Here is a 20,504-nt window from a genome sequence, read left to right on the forward strand (position 1 = left end):
GCAGTTTTTTTCGGCGTAAAATCGTGCGTGTGCAAAAGGCCTTAAGTACTTGGACAGATGTCAAGTGGTCATCTACTTTAAATAAATATGTAAATATGACAATGATCACATTGTTTATATATTGTCCGTGAAATAAGTTTACAAAACAAAGATGAGGATTTTTGGAATATCTAAGTTTTAGAGATGATTTGGCTGAAGAAGTTTTTTTGTATCCTCCGAGCCTTTTTCCCAATCATGTTGGGGTCTGCTTCCAGTCTAACCGGATTCAGCTGAGTACCAGTGCTTTACAAGAAGCGACTGCCTATCTGACCTCCTCAACCCAGTTACTCGGGCAACCCGATATCCCTTGGTTAGACTGGTGTCAGAATTATTGGTTAGAAAGTGTTTTGTATTATTTACACTTATGGATAACCTCGGTTCTTCTTAAAATAAGTCTTGCAAAATTATGTGAAAATTAAACAGTTTTTTTTTAAGAAACTGACGTTTATTTTGTCAGTTTACTAGCGTGGGCCTAAAATTATTAACATTTACGTTTATTTTTAACAACGTTGGATTTGAACCCTCTCAACTGTTTTTTTTTACGATTTCTATTTTTGCTCTATCTCAAGTAGCCCAAAAAATATGACATTCCTTTCCTTTAAGTTAGCTTATCTTAGCTAATCTTGCCAAACCATGACAGACAAACATACGTCGCACTCAAAGATTATGTACATATTATAATTATCCCACAATGTCACAGCTGATTTTATGCACAATGACGCCACATATTTAAATACATAAGTACTAAATAAAAACACTCGGTGGTAATTTCTCATAGCTTTAGTTTTCAGTATTAAAATGTACCCCGCGTTGATCGGTAGTGCTAATAGTGTATTTGCCTGTTTTGCAAATTTCGATCTAAGGGTCAAGTGATTTAAGGTGCATTTTTTATTGTAGTGTTTTTTAGTGCAAAATTGTAGGCGGGATATTTTTTTGAATTTTATGGTGTTTTTGTTATTGTACCGTGCTAGTGCTTTTGGTTATTTGAAAAGGGTTTAATGAGGATTTCGGTGACCTATCTAGATGGAGATTTGCTTACATTAGAGATAGAATTTTGATTGAATTGACTAGAAAGAATGTTACTTGTGAGATGACGGCACATAGAAGAGAAAAGTTGATGCGCCGACCAGAAATAAAATTGGGATAAGGCAGGATGATGATGGTGATGATGAGATAGAATTTTGATGATTTTCATACAAGTAATCTGAAATTCCTACCTTTGTAAGCAAATCTACAAATAGGGTACTAGCTGTGTACCTCGATTTCACCCGCGTCCCGTTTGAACTACTCAGTGTATCCGGAAATAAAGTAGTCTAAAGCGTTACTCGGTAAACGGGCTATCTAACATTGAATTAATTTTTCAAATCGCTCTAGTAGTTCCTCAGTTAAGGGTGTTCAAACAAACAAACTCTTCAGCTTTATAATATTAGTGCCTATAATAGATATATTTAGTTTTCATTGTCTACCTTTTCGTTGAATATAATGCACCACAAGATGATGCAAATAAGATGAGCTCATAATGCAATTTACATAGACAGGCTATATGTACTTTATTTACCGACCATAACTTAAGTCATTTTGAAGAAAAACTTCATTTTAAAGTGGTGTAGTTGTAGGTGTTAAGAATGATTTTGTATTTAAAACTGATAAGTCCAATTTCAGGAATACTGTAGTTATTGTCAAATAACTTTTCTGCTCCGAAGTTAGCGCTAATAAACACACTCCTGCGCAGTTTTTGGAAGAGTCGCTTAAAATTTCTAAAATAGCTGGATTGTAAATGCTCTTTATCTTAGACTAGCAGTTTTCCCGCGGTTTCATCCGCATCCCCTGAGGACTACTGCCCGTACTGAGATAAAATATAGCCTATGTTAGTAGGTACTCTGGAAGAGTGTAGCTTTCGGTTGAGTACTTTCGGAGCCTTTAAAGTACAAACAAACAAATGGTTGCTCCTTATAATATTAGCTAATATAGATGTATATAATATTAGCAGATGCATAGAACTTCAAGTAAATAGTAGAAAAATATGTTCTATTCGTTTTATTAAGGCCAAGCACGGTATGATAATAATTATTTCTTATACTCCTAGATAGCCAATAGCAGTGCCCCAAAATAGTGATTATATAATAGTGAAATGGTGTAAATAAGTGTTGAACATGGACACTATAAAAAGCATGGGGGAATATATTGGAGGCTTTTCGGTAAGTTTAACTGAGGAATCTTCAGGAATGTTGTAGAAGAGTTTTGTTTATAGTGGCTAGTGTGTGGAACTATAGTAGATGCCCGGAATTTATTATAAAGGTTGTATAGTTTCTGGGTGTTGCGGAAGGCACGTTAAGTTCTGGGTCCCGGCTGTCATTTGTATGTGTTTGGCAGTCGTTACGGGTAGCCAGAATCACTTCTTCTTCTTTCGTGTCGATGACATGTCTTATAGTGAGACTACACTTTGTCAGCCCAATATGCCGCCACAGCGAGAGCACGGCCGGATGCGCTCATAAGGTCCTCCCGCGAGCAAGTTTCAGGGCACATCCGTTGCATTCTGGCTTCTGTCACCCGAAGCCAGAATCACTGACAACCAGTCTTACTAATACTATACGATACCGCACTGGGTTACCTGGGTTGAGAAGGTCAGAGAGGCAGTCGCTCCATGAAGAACACTGGCTCTCAGCTGCACAAGTAGACCCTTACATAGTCGGTTACGCAGATGATGATGATCTACAGGTGACGATAGCTAATATGTTGATGACTTTTCAAAATCACTGTTTTTACGTAAATATTCGCCCACGGTTCTCTCCAGAATATCTCGAATAATTTACCAAAGGAGTGTCAAATACATAAGGTGAATCCTATTCTCAATGCAAACCAATGTGATGACAAAATAATGACATCACACCTCTTTGCAATCGGTTTATAACGACCTTGTACCCGCCAACGTGTGTATATAAGTTCATTGTTTATTTATATACTTACTGATATATTCGCTGAATCACACTTTGAATAAATGCGGTTTATACACCGTGACATTTTAGTCGTCTTACAACGGCAGCCCACTTCATGTATCCAATGACTAGAACACGTTCATTAAGAAAATATATATATTTATGACATTTGAATAATTCAAAAATAAAAATAAATTCATTATTATGACGCATGACATAGATTATAAAAACACCCTGTAGTGAGCGCGGCCCGAGTCTTGTATCAATGGAGCGGCGCGGCGCGGCGCGGCGCGGCGTCTTTATCATAAAGTTCATTCACCCTAGCGCAAAATAAGTTTCTTACTATTGCAATCTTAATGTTCTCATTATGCAGCAGTTTGTAAACTTGCACTCTTACTTAACTTGTAACACTTAATTCCAATTCTTCCTTCATACTTTTACGGGCTTAGGACCGTCAGAAACATTTTTCGTAATAAAACCAAAACAAAGTGATGTAAGTTGACAATGACGTACCTATTATCAGGCCTCTGTCACTGTACTTGCGCGCGATAAATGCCTACCGCTCGCTGGGTTACCGGTAGCCCCACGCGGCTCAGGGCGCACAACAGTCACACGCGCCGCGCCTGTTCCAATATTATTATTTTTATTTCGTGCGGGTTGATCACTCCTCGGTTCCGTAACATTATTAGATTGTTAGGCGCAGCGTACAATCTTCTTGCTTCCCTTAAATTGTCACCAGCTATTGCGTGCACGCGTACCATTTGTAGGTACTCGATATTCGAGTAGCGACGGTTCCTATCACTCATCATGCAAGACGTATACCCTATTCACTCGTAGCGATCGCGAACAACACTTGATTACCGGCAGTGCGCGCACACTTCCACTTGCGGTGTTCGGACGGCAACTGAGCCACAGAATGACCTTTAAAACCTATTTTTAAGTAAAAGGCGGCATTTATCAAAGTCCACGTGGACTCTTTGAAAAGTGCCGTCGTCGTCTTTGGCGGTGCCGTCGTGCCGCTCGTGGAATGAATCTCATTGGATGACAGTCCACGTGGACTGTGCTAGATTGGCTTACGATATTTTGTCTCGTAAAAAATGGAGATGGAACGATCACTCGACTCGAGCGCTGGGAAGGTACTACTTTCTACCGTTTGATACGTAAACATTATAAACAGGATGTTTCTTATTTCTAATGTATTATTTATTTTTCTTTGCACCTATTATCTTAATTAATGCTATAAAATTAATAATCATGTCTAGTGGTATTTTATGTCGGATACATTCAGTGGACCACCTTTGTAAGACGACTAAAAAGTCGCGGTGTATATGTCTCTGATGAAAATTTTTCAGGTGACGAAAATATTGTAGATTTTCGTTTTTGATGATGACGCGCAGAATTGAAGTCGGATTCAAATGTTGGTGACAAGTAATTTTTTCACAGGTTTTCGAATTTATTATAAAAAATAGTTTGTGATTTCAAGTCCTCAAATCTTCCTAGTATGTTTCTGCGATATTCAAATATATTTTTATTCGCCTAATGTATTTCTTGAAACACATGAGAATATAACGTATGAAAATCAAATTGGGAAGAGATTAGTGGGAGTTTTTTTAAATGCTATTAGAATTAGGTATTTCTGGTTTTAGTATGTAAACGTAGACTTGGTAGGTGTATTTAAATATGAAATAAAATATTGGAAATATTTGCTTATCAATCAACTTACACTTAAGTCAGTTTAATTAAAATTTCAGACAACACATTGTCCGACATATTCCATAAACAGACCATAGAGCATACTATTAATAAAATTAAGTAATAGCGCATCGCCATTACAATAAAAATAGCCGCACACTGAACACTAAATAGTCGGCCGATAGTTGACACGATGGCTGGCAAAATTCTTTTTAGATAATCTTGATTCCAGTCTAAGTTTTCAGTCGGTCTGATACCGGCTAAATATCTGATCTTTGTAATGTGCGTACTACCATTTATCTTCATACTGATATATGAGAAAAAGTCGTGGTGTGGTGGCCTAGTAGGTGAGAACCAAGTGTGAGTGTGGGTTCGATTCCAGGTCAGAGGGGTCATTTGATGATTTTTGACGTCGTTAAAAAAGGTACCAATGCAACTTTTCAAAGTTTGTATGTACTTTCTAAGTATATCTTGGACACCAATAACCGTGTTTCTGAGAGCACGTTCAACGTATGTCCCGGTTGTCAATGAACATCTTCGTCACGGATTGTCAGAAGCCAGTAAGTCTGACAATCAGTCTTACCAAGGAATATTGGGTTGCCCGCGTAACTGGGCTGAGGAGGTCAGACAGGCAATCGCTCTTTGTAAAACATCAGTACTCAGCTGCATCCACTTAGACTGGAAGCCGACCCCAACATACACTCGGCGTCACAAAAATCGCACCTCTTTATAAATTCCCTTCAAAGTCATTTTAACCCTATTAATCAATGGTAGACATATGATTATGAGGTATCATTGGAAAGGCAATTTATTTAAGTTTCAGAATAAATCAATGGATGTGGTTATTTGTTTACATGGATATAAAAAACGCGAGCTAATGCAAATCATTAAAAAAGGAAAATTTTATTTTATCAGTAAAAATTACAACAAAGTCCTTTAAAACAACTTAAAACCTAGTGTTACCCCCCCTGGCCATGATTTCTGCTTCCATGCGTACTCTCATGGACCTGATTAACGTGACAACAGTCTCTTGCGAAATGTTGTCCCATTCTGCAACCACGGCATCTTGGAGGTCTTGAAGAGTGGTAGGGGCAGAATCACGTGCCCGTACTCGCCGTTTCAGTTCATCCCAAAGATGCTCAATAGGGTTCAGGTCTGGAATTCGCGCCGGCCAGCGCATAACAGGGATTCCAACTTCATGGAGGTAGTCTCTTACAATTAAAGCGGTGTGACAGCGGGCGTTATCGTGCATTAACGTGAACCCACTGCCAACAAAACCCGCATAAGGGACAACCTGCTCCTCTAAGATCTCTGTTACGTACCGAGCAGCAGTCAGCGACCCTTGCCCGCGAGCACTTCCAGTCCGAGAAACACACACAAGGTTCGTTTTGCCGTCAATTGATTTGCCGCTCCAGAACATACACGAGCCACCCCCATATTCCATTGTCTCTTGAATACAGGCTTGCGCGAATCGTTCCTCTTGCCTCCTATACACTCTTCAACGCCTGTCGTTGCAGAAAAGACACACCCTTGTCTCATACGAGAAGAGCACAGCCCTCCATTGATCTATTGTCCAATCCACATGGTCACGGGCAAATTGCAACCGGTCTCTCCAATGCTGTGCAGTCAATTTTGGCCCTGTGGCAGCCCTATGAGCTCCAATTTTCTTCTCCTGCAGCCTTCTTCTAATCGTGGAGACGCTTACAGAAGTTCTGCGAGCTGATCGCAGTTGTTGTTGCAGCTCAACAGCATTGGAGAACCGATTACGTAAAGACGTCGTAACAATGAAGCGATCGTCTCTTTCGGATGTGCACCGTTGTCTTCCAGATCCACGTCTTCGGATATAGCCACCAGTCTCTTGGACGCGTTGGAACACTCGTAGAAAGGCAAAACGACTCAAGTTCAGCTGCCGAGCAACATCACACTGCCGCATCCCTGATTGCAGTAGTGCAATGACTTGAGCGGCTTCAGCTGCAGTAGTATCCATCTTCTGTTGTATTTTTCTTGCTTTAACTCATCACGTGTGTTCACTTCAAAGGCTGAATAGCGAATGACCCACATTTAACCTGGATCGCTCGTTTTATACCCTTGTAGGGAGGTTCAATTAGTTGCCGTTGTAATGCGTATTTTGACAACATTTTTTTAACGTTACGTGCTAATGAGATCTGTTATGTTTAGGAATTCTAACTGTTGTTAAATTAAAGGTCATTAAACACGCTTTCAATTGATACTAATATTAATTGGGTTTAATGTATTCATTGCTGGCGGGATATGCTTTAAACTTATTATTGAAGAGGTGCGATTTTTGTGACGCCGAGTGTAGTTCGGAAAGGCTCGGGAGATGATGATGCGTACTATTCATCTTTATTTATGAGCCCAAACTATCGGCCGATTAAAAGTGTTCAGTCTACACTTTGAACGATCATTGCGTATTGTCCCATTGTATGACTTGTAAGGGCGTCAATCGATTCTTTATTGTGTACAAACCGAATTGTACCTAATCGATTATACTAGTGACCGATTCTCTGTCAGTATGACCGACCGTTGCGAAAATGCTTACCCAAGGTTTTTCTAATTGTTTATCTTTTATTTCGGATGGTTTTATCAGTGTTGGTATTGGTTTTTTTTGATTTTGTGTGTGCTTGTGTGTGCGTTTGCATGTTTTTTTTTTCGTTATTGAGTTTTTTTTTATTGTTAAGTTTAAAGTGTGGTGATATTTTTTAAACTTATATGCCCTCGACAATTTTTGTTACGGGGATCCTAAATTGTTCAAATATTTATATGGGATTCAAAGGCATCTTTGCCTAGTTCACAATTAGTGGCAAGACTTGATTATGGCTTAAGTCTTTCAATATTTACATTAATTGTTCATAATAGAATGACGAATTTGTTGCTGTACTTAGTGACATATTACAACTCTCTCTCAGGCCCTAGATCACTGATGACATGAATGTCAGTTCTTTTTTAAAACAACTGTTTAGGTACTATGTATTTTTACTTTTCAAAGGAAACTAGCCGTTTCCCCGCGGTTTCTCTCCTGTCCCGTAGGAACTACTGCACGTACCTATATGAAATATGGCCTTTGTTACTCGCAGATAATTTAGCTTTCCAACAGTGAAAGAAGTTTTCAAATCGGTTAAGTAGCTTCGGATCCTCTTCATGTCAAACAGAAATAGTAATATTAGTGTAGATTTCTAATATGAACTTTATGCCTCAATTAATAAGACTCCTAATCCCTTGTTACAGCTGGACACATGGTTCGGGAGGCCGAAAAAGGGTGGGGGGCAGATCGAGCGAGGCTACGACACGGTACCTCGAGGGACGGAGCCGAGGGCTGAGGATGACGAGCCCTCGGCCGCCGCGGAGTACACCAGCAAGATAGATGCCTTAGATGACGCTCAGCTGCATCGGCGGTTTGAGGAAATGCTGGTCAGTATATGTTCCCCCCGCAGTTACTGGTTTCACCAGCGTCCTATAGGTCTTCATGTGTTTTATGCTGTCCTGGTACATGGTGAGCAGTAGCGTCGACACTTGGTATACAGGCAGTTTGATGCTGGTGAGTGTATGTTCCACTACACACGGGACCAGCGTCCCAAAGGTCTTCTTGTATTTTATGCTGTCCTGGTACATGGTGAGCAGTAGCGTCGACTCGGCAATTGGAGTGCTCTTGTAAGTTATGCTGCCCTAGTACTCGGGGAGTAGTTGCATGCCTTACTTGGTGTATCAAGAAAGGTGCGGGGGGGGAGAGGGCAGATCGAATGCGTTTCAGTTCAGACACCTGCAGTTCTATCACGAGTTGTATGTTCAAGTGCACGCACATTTGGACACAGGTGCACTCACTATTCCTTCACTCTCTGCGCTCGATGGGACGACAATCCGACACCACCGGAGAGACATCACAAGCAGAACCGACGTTAAAGTGCTCTCCGATGCACGGGAGTATCAATCAGCATCTTCCAGACTCCGGGCTTCTTTCTTTCTTTCTTCTTTAGAAGATTGCAAAAGTTTCTATATAAATAGACGTGGTAAATGCTCCCATGCATACTATACTCTGTAGAGTAATAACATTTGCAAATCGCTAATATGTAATATATTTTCATTACAGGCGGATATGAATCTCAATGAAGAGAAGAAGGAGCCGTTAAGAAAGTACCCTCGCGATCAGAAGAAGAAGATGCTGGTTGCCTATAAATTTGTTAATACGCAGGTTAGTTTCTGATGTAGTTATTTTGAAAATAAATAATTTCTGGTCCTTGGATTGTGTTCCGTAATTGATCCTTCCCTCAGCGTTTCGTCGGCGAAATGGGTGTCACCACTTCATAAAGTAACTTTTGAAGATAATTTTGTTGAACAAAAATCAGAAGAAAGAAGTCAGAGAAGGGAATCCTGAAATTTCTTTATGAAATTAATTTTGAGATCGAAAGGATTTTACAGAAAGGATCCTCGCTAAACTCTCTACAGTTTCATCATCATATGGCTACCGTTTTGCTAAACAACGTTGGGATCTACTTCCAGTCTAACCAGATGCAGCTGAGTACCAGTATGCTACATGGAGCGAATACCTATGTGACCTCCCCAACCCAGTTAGTTACCAAGGCAATCTGATACCCCTTAGTAAGACTACTTGTCAAAATTCCCGTGGCCTTTTATCTGACTTCTAAAATAGGAGTTTCTCAATTCTTTTATTTTTGATCATGAAAGTTTAACTTGAAAAATTATTTCCAGGAAGGCCGCTCCAAGTTCGAGAAGCCATCAGACTATGTTACGTACCTCAACCAGCCGGAGCTCTCAGTTGGCAAACTCCACGGATGCTTAGAGAATCTGAGGATATCGCTGACCAACAACCCGCTGTCCTGGATCGAGGAGTTTGGCACTAAAGGCATTGAGAGCCTGCTTACTACGCTTAACCAGTGTTATACGAAGTAAGTATTTTGGTGGTTTTTTTTCTTAACCTGAATTACTGTTACAGCCTTTTTACTGTCCCACTGCTGGGCTCACGCCTCCTCTCACACGGAGAAGGGTTGAGCATAAATAAAGGAGAAGCCTAAATTAGCGAATGAAAAAAGTAATAAGTCGGTCTTTTAGATAACTCTTAAATAAAGGACACGTATTTTTTCTTTTCTGTCACAAACAAATAATTACGGAGATACAGCACAATTGAATTTTGTGTTACGTCACTTTTAGGTACATTTTTACATAGACGTGACGTCATGAACCCATTTTTTTTAAATAAAAATGCATGCCAATAATATTTTTCGCAAATTTTAACTACGGACCAAAGAAACACTATTTTTGGGGACCTTCTTATCATGACGCAAACCCGTGTACGATCGTTGGTTGAAATGCATATGCTTCTAGTTACTGGAATTTGCTCATCGGTTGTTCTTATTGCTGAACTTTTAATAAGCATCGCCAATGAAATTTATTAAATAATTGAATGAACTGTCATTTCATGCTTCTAGTGGAAGTGGATTTTATCGGTAAGTCATTATACGGAATTATTACCCGCACATGGATAAAAAGTAGCCTTTTTACCTGACTGCCAAATAGGGGTACTTATTATCTAGTAGTTCTTAGCGTGAAAGAGACAAACGAGTATTTTTGTCTCTCTTTTACTCTTGCTTACTTAAAAACTCTTACATATTAATAATTATCAGTTGGCTTATGTGATTATTTAACATTTCCAGTGACTCCCGCTACGACAGAGTGCAATACGAGTGCATCAGATGCCTCTCAGCAATCCTCAACAACACAGTCGGCATCCGCACCATGTTCGAGTGCCGGGAAGCTCTGCCGGTGCTGGCCAGGAGTCTCGACGCCAGGAAGCCGCACTGTGCACTCGAGGCCGCCAAGGTAAGCAGTGTTACTGTGCATCAGATGCCTCTCAGCAATCCTCAACAACACAGTCGGCATCCGCACCATGTTCGAGTGCCGGGAAGCTCTGCCGGTGCTGGCCAGGAGTCTCGACGCCAGGAAGCCGCACTGTGCACTCGAGGCCGCCAAGGTAAGCAGTGTTACTGTGCATCAGATGCCTCTCAGCAATCCTCAACAACACAGTCGGCATCCGCACCATGTTCGAGTGCCGGAAGCTCTGCCGGTGCTGGCCAGGAGTCTCGACGCCAGGAAGCCGCACTGTGCACTCGAGGCCGCCAAGGTAAGCAGTGTTACTGTGCATCAGATGCCTCTCAGCAATCCTCAACAACACAGTCGGCATCCGCACCATGTTCGAGTGCCGGGAAGCTCTGCCGGTGCTGGCCAGGAGTCTCGACGCCAGGAAGCCGCACTGTGCACTCGAGGCCGCCAAGGTAAGCAGTGTTACTGTGCATCAGGTGCCGCTCAGCGGGACTGAACACCCACCGAGCCGGGACCCATAGATGTCGTCAAGATACTGATCAAGAACTCCCACAACGCAACATACATAGTTTGATAAGGAAGTTCAGAAGTTCACATAATAAGATACGTAACAGCGCTTTCACATAAGCGGATTTTACGCTCGATTTTTCCGGACGAAACTGCTGCTCGGATCAATTGACAACTCCCGGCGAAAAAGATGTCATTTAAAATCGAGCGACAAAGTTTTACCGTTCGGAATTTGTAGCGCACGACAAAAAACGCTGTGAATTAAACTTTAATCCAGATAAAAAATATTTTTCATGTGTCAACATTATTCATCAAACTTATTTTTTTATTCTTAGGAACTTTAACGTGTTTAATTGCTTGCTTGCTTGTAAAGGTTTATTTGACTGATGATTTGGCTTTCAGAATTCGTCTACCCGTTTGTGCATGACGAAGTAAAAAAACATACTTTTAAAAAAAAAACTGTGTTTTTACATGTGTTTTATATTATATTAAAAACTTATAATCTATTCTTCCAGGTGCTAGCAGCAATATGTCTGATCCCCAACGGTCATGAGAAGGTACTCGAAGCCATCACGATGGCCGGCGAGTCGAGCAGGAAACCTCGGCTGCTCCCCATCATTGAGGGTTTGGAGACGAAGACACCTGAGAGTTTGAAGGTATGTACCTCCTATATTACTAGTAATATTGTAACTTTTATTTCAGGATTTATAGAAGTATAATTAATGATGTAAATAAAATCGTATCCAGATATAAAAATATTATTATCAGGAAAAAAAAAGCCATTGATAAGACACATGAGTATTGTTCTCATAGTTATTATAGATTTTGCTAAAGACCGTGTATGGTTAAATTAGTTTATTTTTCAATTCCCATAAAAATGAGGCTTACTCATGGTAGTTTTTTTGACATAAGCCTCATACGAGCTGGATATAGGTAAGAACATTAGATGGGCGCCAGATGAAAAAATTACCTCAATATTCCTCAGTGGGTGTTTAGGTTATATTTAGTCAAGTTTTTAACTGAACACATGAACCAATGTGTTCTTTTAAAACTTATCTGACTTGATATAGACCCACCAAGCAATCTGTTTAGATCAGGGCTTAGGCTTACTACTTACTAGATACGTAAATCTCAATGCTAGGCCTAAAATATACTCTATTTCCATAGCAATAAGGTACAATATTATCTATTTACAGACAGGCTGTATGCAACTTATGAACGCGATAATCACAGAGCCAGAGGAATTGGAGTTCAGGCTACATCTGCGCAGCGAGTTCATGAGGACTGGACTTTATGATTTGATAGGTAAGGGTCATTTTACTTTGCAGGTTTATAATAGTTAGTTTGTCCATTATCTATGTATGAGACAATTAAATTCTTCAAAAGCAAACATGCTGTATTGCAAATAACTTTGCGGCTCTGAAGATGGCTAATAGTGACTTCACGATAGTCAAAACGTACTCATGATTAATACATACCTACATACTCATGCGCGAGGCGTTAAGTTTCAGAGCAGCAAAGTTATTTGACAAGAACTTTGTTATGTGATTTATGTATGTTAATGATATTGGGAAAAAAAATATGGAGTTTGTTACGCGTTTTCTATTCAGAGATTTGACGTAATTTTCAAATATTTAATTTGTGCCTGTTATATGAAATGACTTTTGTCTGTTTCTTCTGCATAATTTATTTTTGTCAGTTAGACTAGTTTTTATCAGAGCCGTTCCCTACCTACAAAATATTATATTTACCTACAGGGTTGTACAAAAAAAAAAACAGTAGTTATTTACAGCAATGTTTTTTTCAAATAAATAATTTCATAATATATAATTTGTGTTCAGACGAGCTCCGCGCGGGCGCTGAAGGAGCTCGGCAGATCCAGATGACGGTGTTCGACACGCACGCCGCCGCCGACCAGGACGAGTTCCTCGCCAAGTTCGACGACGTCAGGTAGCTACAGCATCATCATCAGCAGCATGATCTACAGCTGACTGGAAGCCGACCCCAACATAATTGGGAAAAAGGCTCGGAGGATGAGCAGGGACAGCCCTCTTCTTAAATAGAGAAAGAAATCACATACTTATCATCAGACTGTTTCCCAACTATGTTGGGGTCGGCTTCCAGTCTAACTGGATGCAGCTGAGCACCAGTGCTTTACAGGGAGCATCATAAACATCATTATCATTATCAGCCTTTATGAGGTTCGCTCAGGACCGATCGTAATATACTATCTATTGATTAAAAATTTTAAAATTAACCCCATAAAAGTTATGTCAAATTCCTATCCCTATAAAGCAAAACAACAGTTTAACAGAGTCCTGGGAACAGTCGTTAGTAACCCAATTCAAGACCCAGGACCCTTCAAACAGAGAAGAGAAATTACATATTCTAGTTCAGCATCATTAGCCTTTATAAGGTTCTGTACCCAAATTTCACTAACGACCGTTCAAAATATTCTATCTAGAGCATAAACCCAACGAAAGTTATCCCAAAAAAAAAAAACTGCCAATAAAAACAAATACGTATCCATCCTGGACTAAATAAAAAGAGTTTAATATTAATAGTAAAAGCTTTTAACTATAATTTTGTCGTGTTTCAGAGTGGATTTCAACGATGTGAATGAATGCTTCGAACTGGTCAAGAATCTAGTGATGGATACTCCGGCGGAACCTTACCTACTGTCTATATTACAGCATTTGTTGTTCATCAGAGATGATGAGCTTATTAGGTGAGGAAATACGTGATAATTTGCTTAGCATTGTGTCTACTAAGTTGGGGCCGGCTTCCAGTTTGATGCAGCTGAGTACCAATGTGATATATGAAGCCTTTGCGTTTCTAACCTCCTCAACCCAGGTACCCAGGGAAACTCCTTGGTAAGACGAGTTGTTAGACTTTCTGTCTTCATACAACCCATAAAGACTGTCAAAGATGACAGCCGGAACCTACAGTTTATCTTGCCCTCCGAAACACAGTCATTGGTGTCCAAGATATTCTTAGAAAGTACATACAAACTTTGAAAAGTTGCATTGGTACTTGCCTGAACTGTAATCGAAACCACACACTCATACTTGATACTAGACCACCACGACTTTCCTTAGAGTGCTAAACATTGACCACCAATTTTATATATATGTACAAAGAAATTGTATTTTAACTAATTTACTACGTATGTATATTTTCAGGCCAGCATACTACAAGCTAGTGGAAGAATGTATAACGCAGATAGTTCTACACAAGAACGGCTACGACCCCGACTTCAGAGCCACGCAGAGATTCAATATAGACGTGCAGCCGCTTATTGATGGACTTATTGGTGAGTTTTACAGGTTTTATATATACTTAGTAGAGTTGAAGTTATTTTTCATGGCGGAATTGCCGAATAAATGAAATCCTTAGATGTTAAGAAATTATATGTCAGTTACCAGTCTTATATGTACATATATTCTTGCAATTAATACATCATTTTTTAATAAATAACTATAAAAAAAAATGCTGGCTCTCCCATAGTGGCTTTATAAGTATGTGGAGTTTTAGTACTTTATATATTCTTCATTACAACTGTGTACATAAATTTAAAAAACAAAAACGTACCTAAATAATAAAACTTATGTATAGGCGTGGGACTTGGTCCCTTTGCCCAGTAGTGGGACAACACAGGCTAAATAAAAAAATAAATAAATAATAATAAGCTTTATGGAGCATATTTTATAAATACCAACTAAATGAAAGTTGCTCTCGTCTATTCATTTCTTACGCTTTTAGTAATGACGGTATTATTCTAACACATATTTAAAAATTGTACATGTTTTCATGTACGAGATCAAGTTGGGGCCAATAATCTTCCAACACACCAATTATTCCAACATTTAACCAACATCACACATCTATTCCACAGAAAAATCCCGAGCGGAAGAAGAGAAGAAAGTCGAAGAGTTACGCACTAAGCTCGAAGCCGCCATCGCAGCCCGACAGGAGGCCGAAGCCCGAGCTGCGCACTTAGAGGAGAGGCTGAAGGCCGGACAAGCTGTGGGGCCGGCCGGCTTAACTCATGGGAATATCGCTGCTATTGCTAAGGTAATTAGGTGCAAATTGAGTTGAAAAGGTTAATTTATACAACTTACATGATGGTCTCCAGTAAGGAAATAAAAAAGTATTTTTAAATAGCTGAAATAAAGGTACATAAGAACATATTTACGCTCATATTACTGAGAATAAAATGGGTCGAAATCGAGTTAAAAAGTGTCAATACATTTTTATTATTACATCATAATATTACGCGTGGAACATGATCGCTATTGCTTACGCAGTATGGTCTGAATTACATTAATGAGTTGATAAAACTGAAGATTTATATTTTTACTTTTTTTTACATTATTAAAATCAGATATCGAGACCTTACAATATTTTTTAACTTACTAGTTCCATTGTGCGTTCCGAGGGAACTACACTTCGAAACCGAATAAAAAGCCTTCTTCGATAAATGGGCTATGTGTATTTTTTCAGTGATGTAAGAATTTTTCAAATCAGCCCAGTATTTCCTGAACTTAGCATATTCAACCAAACTCTTCAGCTTTATAATCCTAGTAGGGATAATATATTAATGTTAAAACATATTTTACAATAAGAAATCACTATTTTCAGGTGATAGGCAGTCCCGGAGGCCCGGCGCCTCCGCCCCCACCACCCATGCCTGGAGGTCAGTATATACTATATATTTATTGTTTTATATACACATATATACTTATTAATTAATACATTGAATGTTAACACAAATCACCAATAATCACTTTTTACTTTTGGGTAATATCTGTATTGCGATAAAAATCTCTTTTGATGGTTAAAATGAGAATTTTTTATTTGCATTTTTTACGATAGTCAGATAAAATAGAGCCTTTATGCAGAGGTAAATTGGCATTTCCTTAGTGAATAAAAGTAATTTATTCGCTCCGGTAGGTATTGATTTTATTCGTTACAAAACATACAAATCTTTACGCATTATAATGCGTATTATTTTGTTAAATCAGTCTGAAAACAGTTACATCTTGAACAAATGTCGATAAAACATTCTAAACGATTTTAAATCTATCAATTATTTATTGTGATTGGACTAAATTATTACTTCTCCATTTCCTTTTCGAAAACAGATAGTCACAAAACAGATATTAGCCCAAACACATCACTTTTCCCCCACTTCTCTATCTGTGATGCACTCTCGGCATGTACTATAACTCTGTCTTTCTGGTGTGGTCCGTAGGGGCCGGCCCGCCGCCGCCGCCGCCAATGCCGATGTCAGGTTTGTTACCTATGTATTTCTTATAATTAAACTAGTAATTAAATTAACTTTTATAAATCGAGAAAGGTAAAAACTCGATAACACTTGTAAATGTGCAGATATGAAATTTGTCGGTAGTACTTTTAAGTATTTTTGATTAAAAATCAAGACGTTAGGGTGCATGTATTTTGCATGTGTTACTTTAAACGGCTAATGGGTTATAAACTGTTAGGTATTGTACAAAAAATAAAAATTTGCAGTTTAGAAAAGTCAAAATCGATTGACATAATTCACAATATATCATAGTAGCCTAGTAGCGGTCCACGATTTTCTCTGCATTTAGTTCAAAAATTTTATCCATGAAATATTCGCGTGTCGTAGTTTTTTGTCGACCGCATATTTTTTGCTCCTAGCTCAGAAAAATATACATATAATTCAATAAAATATAATTTCAACAATAGTAACGTTTATACTTAAATTCGTCGCAAAAATGCATGTTCTTTCCTCGTTCAAATAACACCTCTCTTCACATCTACCACGCATGAATATCCAATAACACTGGATGCGGTACTGTTTCTAGGTGGCACGGGCGCACCTCCGCCGCCGCCCATGCCCTCAGGTACGTTCTGTATCTCACTTGCACCTTCTAGACATGCTTTATCTGTGTATTTATGAGTTGTTATCATGCTTCGGTACAGCTATTGTTAAGGTAAATTGACGGGATGAAAATAATCGAAATTTGGTATTTAATCTGATGGGAATACAAAATTAGCCTGTGTTGTAATCAATTTGACTTTTTTATGTGATTAATTGGACGCCAGTATTTGATCATTAAAGAAAGACAAAGAGTCCATTCGCACGGGCGTAATTTTTACACGCGTTAAAAATACACATCTTTACCTATGTTTTACAAATAATAAATACTTTGACTATGTTATATGTATAAATACAATTCAGTGCTATTTACACGCACATTTTATTATAACGCGGCGTATTTTTATCTCGCACTCGATAAAAGAAATACAGAACGTTAAAAATACGCCAACGTCGTGCGTAAAATTCACGCTTACGTATTTTTAACGAACTGTGTGCGAACGGGCTTTAAGAATCAATTAAAAAATGCAGGGAACAGCACTTATCACTTCCTCACATTTCACAATCATCAAGTTTTGTGCTAACTTTTACTGTCACCCGTTAAACTGTTTGTATGTATATTCTCAGGCAATTTTTTGAAATATCGGAAACGTGGCAATTCTACTGTCAATGAAAAGAAAAAGCCTGTGTTTCTATGTATGTTACGTTTGTCCAAAATAATGTAGTTTCATATAAATAGATTGATTGATTAAGTGGATTTTTATATTGTTTTAAATATAACCTACCATTAAAATATTTTTTTATTTAGGTAGCAACATTACATGTAGCGATATTTAAAAGCTTATATGGTCATGGTGTTGTGATCTAGAAATTCATATTTCATGGTACCTATAGAATGGTGTTGGGATCATTGCAAAACAATTCGAGTAGAATAGCAAGTAGAATATTTACTATAGGTAAAGGCGGAAACACACTAACGTGTCGTGTCGTGACATGACGCGCCAGAAGCGATCGATCGATCGGTTTCATGCATTTAAATACTGGTGTTGCGACGCGACACGACAGATAAATATATCTCCAACTATATAAAATGTATGATACCGATAGCTTCTGGCGCCTCACGACACGACACGTAAATGTGTTTCTGCCTTAACTATTTAACTATAACAAATCGCCGATTTGCGTTGTAGGCAAGTGCACGGCTGGTTATAGTTATAGTTAAATGGTACAATTCACAAATGATGCATAGTTTGTTAAAGATAATGTGTAATGTAACCCACAGCAGGTGGAGGTCCACCACCGCCTCCCCCGCCGCCGATGCCGGGCGGGCCTCGCGGGCCGCCGCCGCCTCCGATGCCGGGTATGGGGCCTCCACCGCCGCCTATGATGGGTGGGCCCAGGCCGCCGCCGCCGCCCGGTGGGCTTATGATGCCGAGGATGGTGAGAAATAGTTGATTAATTTGAGGAGTGTTGAGGAGGTATGTTTGTGAGGATGGAGACTATTTATAGTATGGAAGAGTTGTATGGTACAAAAATAGGTATGAGGTGTGTTGGAAGGCACTTTAAATTGGTCTGGTTTTAATTGGCTGTAAATTGAACATCTTTGTCTCAAAACGAAAGAGTGAAAGACATGATTTTGTTTATGAAAGAAAATGGTTTTGTTGCAATATATTTAAGTAATTTTTTTTTTCAAAAATCCATTCCTATCCTTAGCAAAAATAATTGTGGAATGGATTTATTAAAATTTAAGTTCTTGTAACCTTATGTGTGTGAGTATGTTTATGTCTTTCTTAGTATACAGGAAACTTAGTCATACAAAGTATCTTTTAACATACATATTTATTTATTTTCTTTATGTTTTTAGCCCCAACCCGACGTATTACCTCACGGTTTGAAGCCCAAACGCAAGTGGGAGGTAGAAGGACCGTTAAAACGTGCCAACTGGAAGACCATAGTGCCGCAGAAGATGTCAGAAAAAGCTTTCTGGGTTAAGGTAATGTAATTAAATATTTGTTTCTAATATTATAAATACGAAGGAGAAGAATTCTGTCTGTCTGTAAAACTTTGAAGCTAAAACTACTGAACGGTTTTAAGGCGTGCAGACAGTCTAGATCCTGAGAAAATATACCGGGTGGAACTACGGGAAAAACAGTATTTTTGTAAAATCTAAGAGTAACTTCAAATACAGCGTCATTCTAAAATTGTTATAGAAAAAATAACACCCGAATGAAGAACCCTCTCCTTTTATTGGAAGTCGGTGAAAGATATGGCAAAACATAATAGATCAACAGCGTTATTGCTGTTAAGAAATTGTAATTTCTCTTGTCTATTGTTCGTGACATTTATTTTAAAGATCTTTATTTCTGGATATGTGCTCTGTCTATCTATAAATATATATAAATCTATCTACTAGACTTGACTAGCATACTAAAAATATATCTTTTTAACAGGTACAAGAAGACAAATTAGCTTCACCAGACATTTTAAGCGGTTTAGCGTTGAAGTTTTCAAGTAAACCGGTCACTAAGAAAAACGAAGATGCAGTTGACAAGTAAGTTATATTCCATCATCATCATCAATACCATTTGTCATAAGTCTGACAACCAATCTAACCAAGGGGTATGGGGTTGCCTGGATAATTGGGTTGAGTAGGTCAGAGAGGCAATCGCTCCTTGTAAAACACTGGTTCAGATGTTTAGTCTTACGAAAGTGGACGAATCATATTTGTGTGTAATGAATATACACACTGTCTTTGTATAACTTAGCAACTCGGTTACACTTAAGCATACAAAGACAATCTGCATGAACATTTACACACTAGTATGTCTCATCCGTTTTCGCGAAATTAAACATTTATACACAGCTACATCTGTAAAGACTGCAAGCTGACATAATAGGAGAAAAAAGCTCGATATGTTAAAAAATAAAATGACGTCATCTCTTTTTAGCAACCCAGGTTCATTTTATTTTAAATACTTGAAATAAAATACGAGACCTGTTCAAAATAATATTACATATTTTCACTTTGAGATGCCTGTTCACTTCTCATTTATCTTCAAATATACCCGCACTAATTCATTAAAATTCTTTATTTTGTATACTAACAAAAATAAACTAACAAGCCCTTAAAACAAAGGTTCTCTTCCAGGGTCCACACGCTAAAGAAAGTCAAAGACTTAAAGGTGCTAGATAGTAAGGCTGCTCAGAACCTGTCTATCCTACTGGGCGGCTCGCTCAAACACATGTCATATGAGCATATCAGGACGTGCGTGCTCAGATGCGATACTACCGTGCTCACTGCCAACGTGCTCGACTTGTTAATACAGGTAAAATATTAAAAATATATGTATAGTTTAGTTATATAGCGGCAAGAGAAATATGTAATCTGTGAAAATTTCAACTGTCTACCTATCACGGTTCATGAGATATAGACTGGTAACTGACGAACAGACAGAGAGACAGTGAAATTTTAGTAATAGGAGCCCCAATGTACTCTTTCTAACCTTAAAAATGCTTACAATATAGATCGGATCATTTCAATATTCTCTATATTACGGTCAATTGTTAACAACTGTTAACACCGCCATCTACACAGTCGCCGACGCAACTCT

At 38.6% G+C, this 20,504-nt stretch overlaps 1 protein-coding gene across 1 annotated transcript in view; it reads left to right on the forward strand.

The window, feature by feature from the left end:
• Positions 1-20,504, forward strand: part of LOC110378508 (protein diaphanous) — a 53,082-nt gene that overhangs the window by 22,122 nt on the left and 10,456 nt on the right. Inside the window, exons 4-20 of the mRNA XM_064042768.1 lie at positions 7,914-8,096; positions 8,773-8,874; positions 9,393-9,589; positions 10,355-10,520; positions 11,543-11,683; positions 12,224-12,332; positions 12,869-12,977; positions 13,627-13,755; positions 14,210-14,340; positions 14,923-15,101; positions 15,669-15,723; positions 16,282-16,320; positions 16,880-16,918; positions 18,176-18,333; positions 18,758-18,886; positions 19,344-19,444; positions 20,042-20,219. Coding sequence (XP_063898838.1) covers positions 7,914-8,096; positions 8,773-8,874; positions 9,393-9,589; positions 10,355-10,520; positions 11,543-11,683; positions 12,224-12,332; positions 12,869-12,977; positions 13,627-13,755; positions 14,210-14,340; positions 14,923-15,101; positions 15,669-15,723; positions 16,282-16,320; positions 16,880-16,918; positions 18,176-18,333; positions 18,758-18,886; positions 19,344-19,444; positions 20,042-20,219 — 2,145 coding nt within the window. The remainder of the gene's footprint in view (positions 1-7,913; positions 8,097-8,772; positions 8,875-9,392; positions 9,590-10,354; positions 10,521-11,542; positions 11,684-12,223; positions 12,333-12,868; positions 12,978-13,626; positions 13,756-14,209; positions 14,341-14,922; positions 15,102-15,668; positions 15,724-16,281; positions 16,321-16,879; positions 16,919-18,175; positions 18,334-18,757; positions 18,887-19,343; positions 19,445-20,041; positions 20,220-20,504) is intronic.

The sequence above is a fragment of the Helicoverpa armigera genome, chromosome 29 (assembly GCF_030705265.1).
Source record: "Helicoverpa armigera isolate CAAS_96S chromosome 29, ASM3070526v1, whole genome shotgun sequence".
NCBI lineage: Eukaryota > Metazoa > Arthropoda > Insecta > Lepidoptera > Noctuidae > Helicoverpa > Helicoverpa armigera.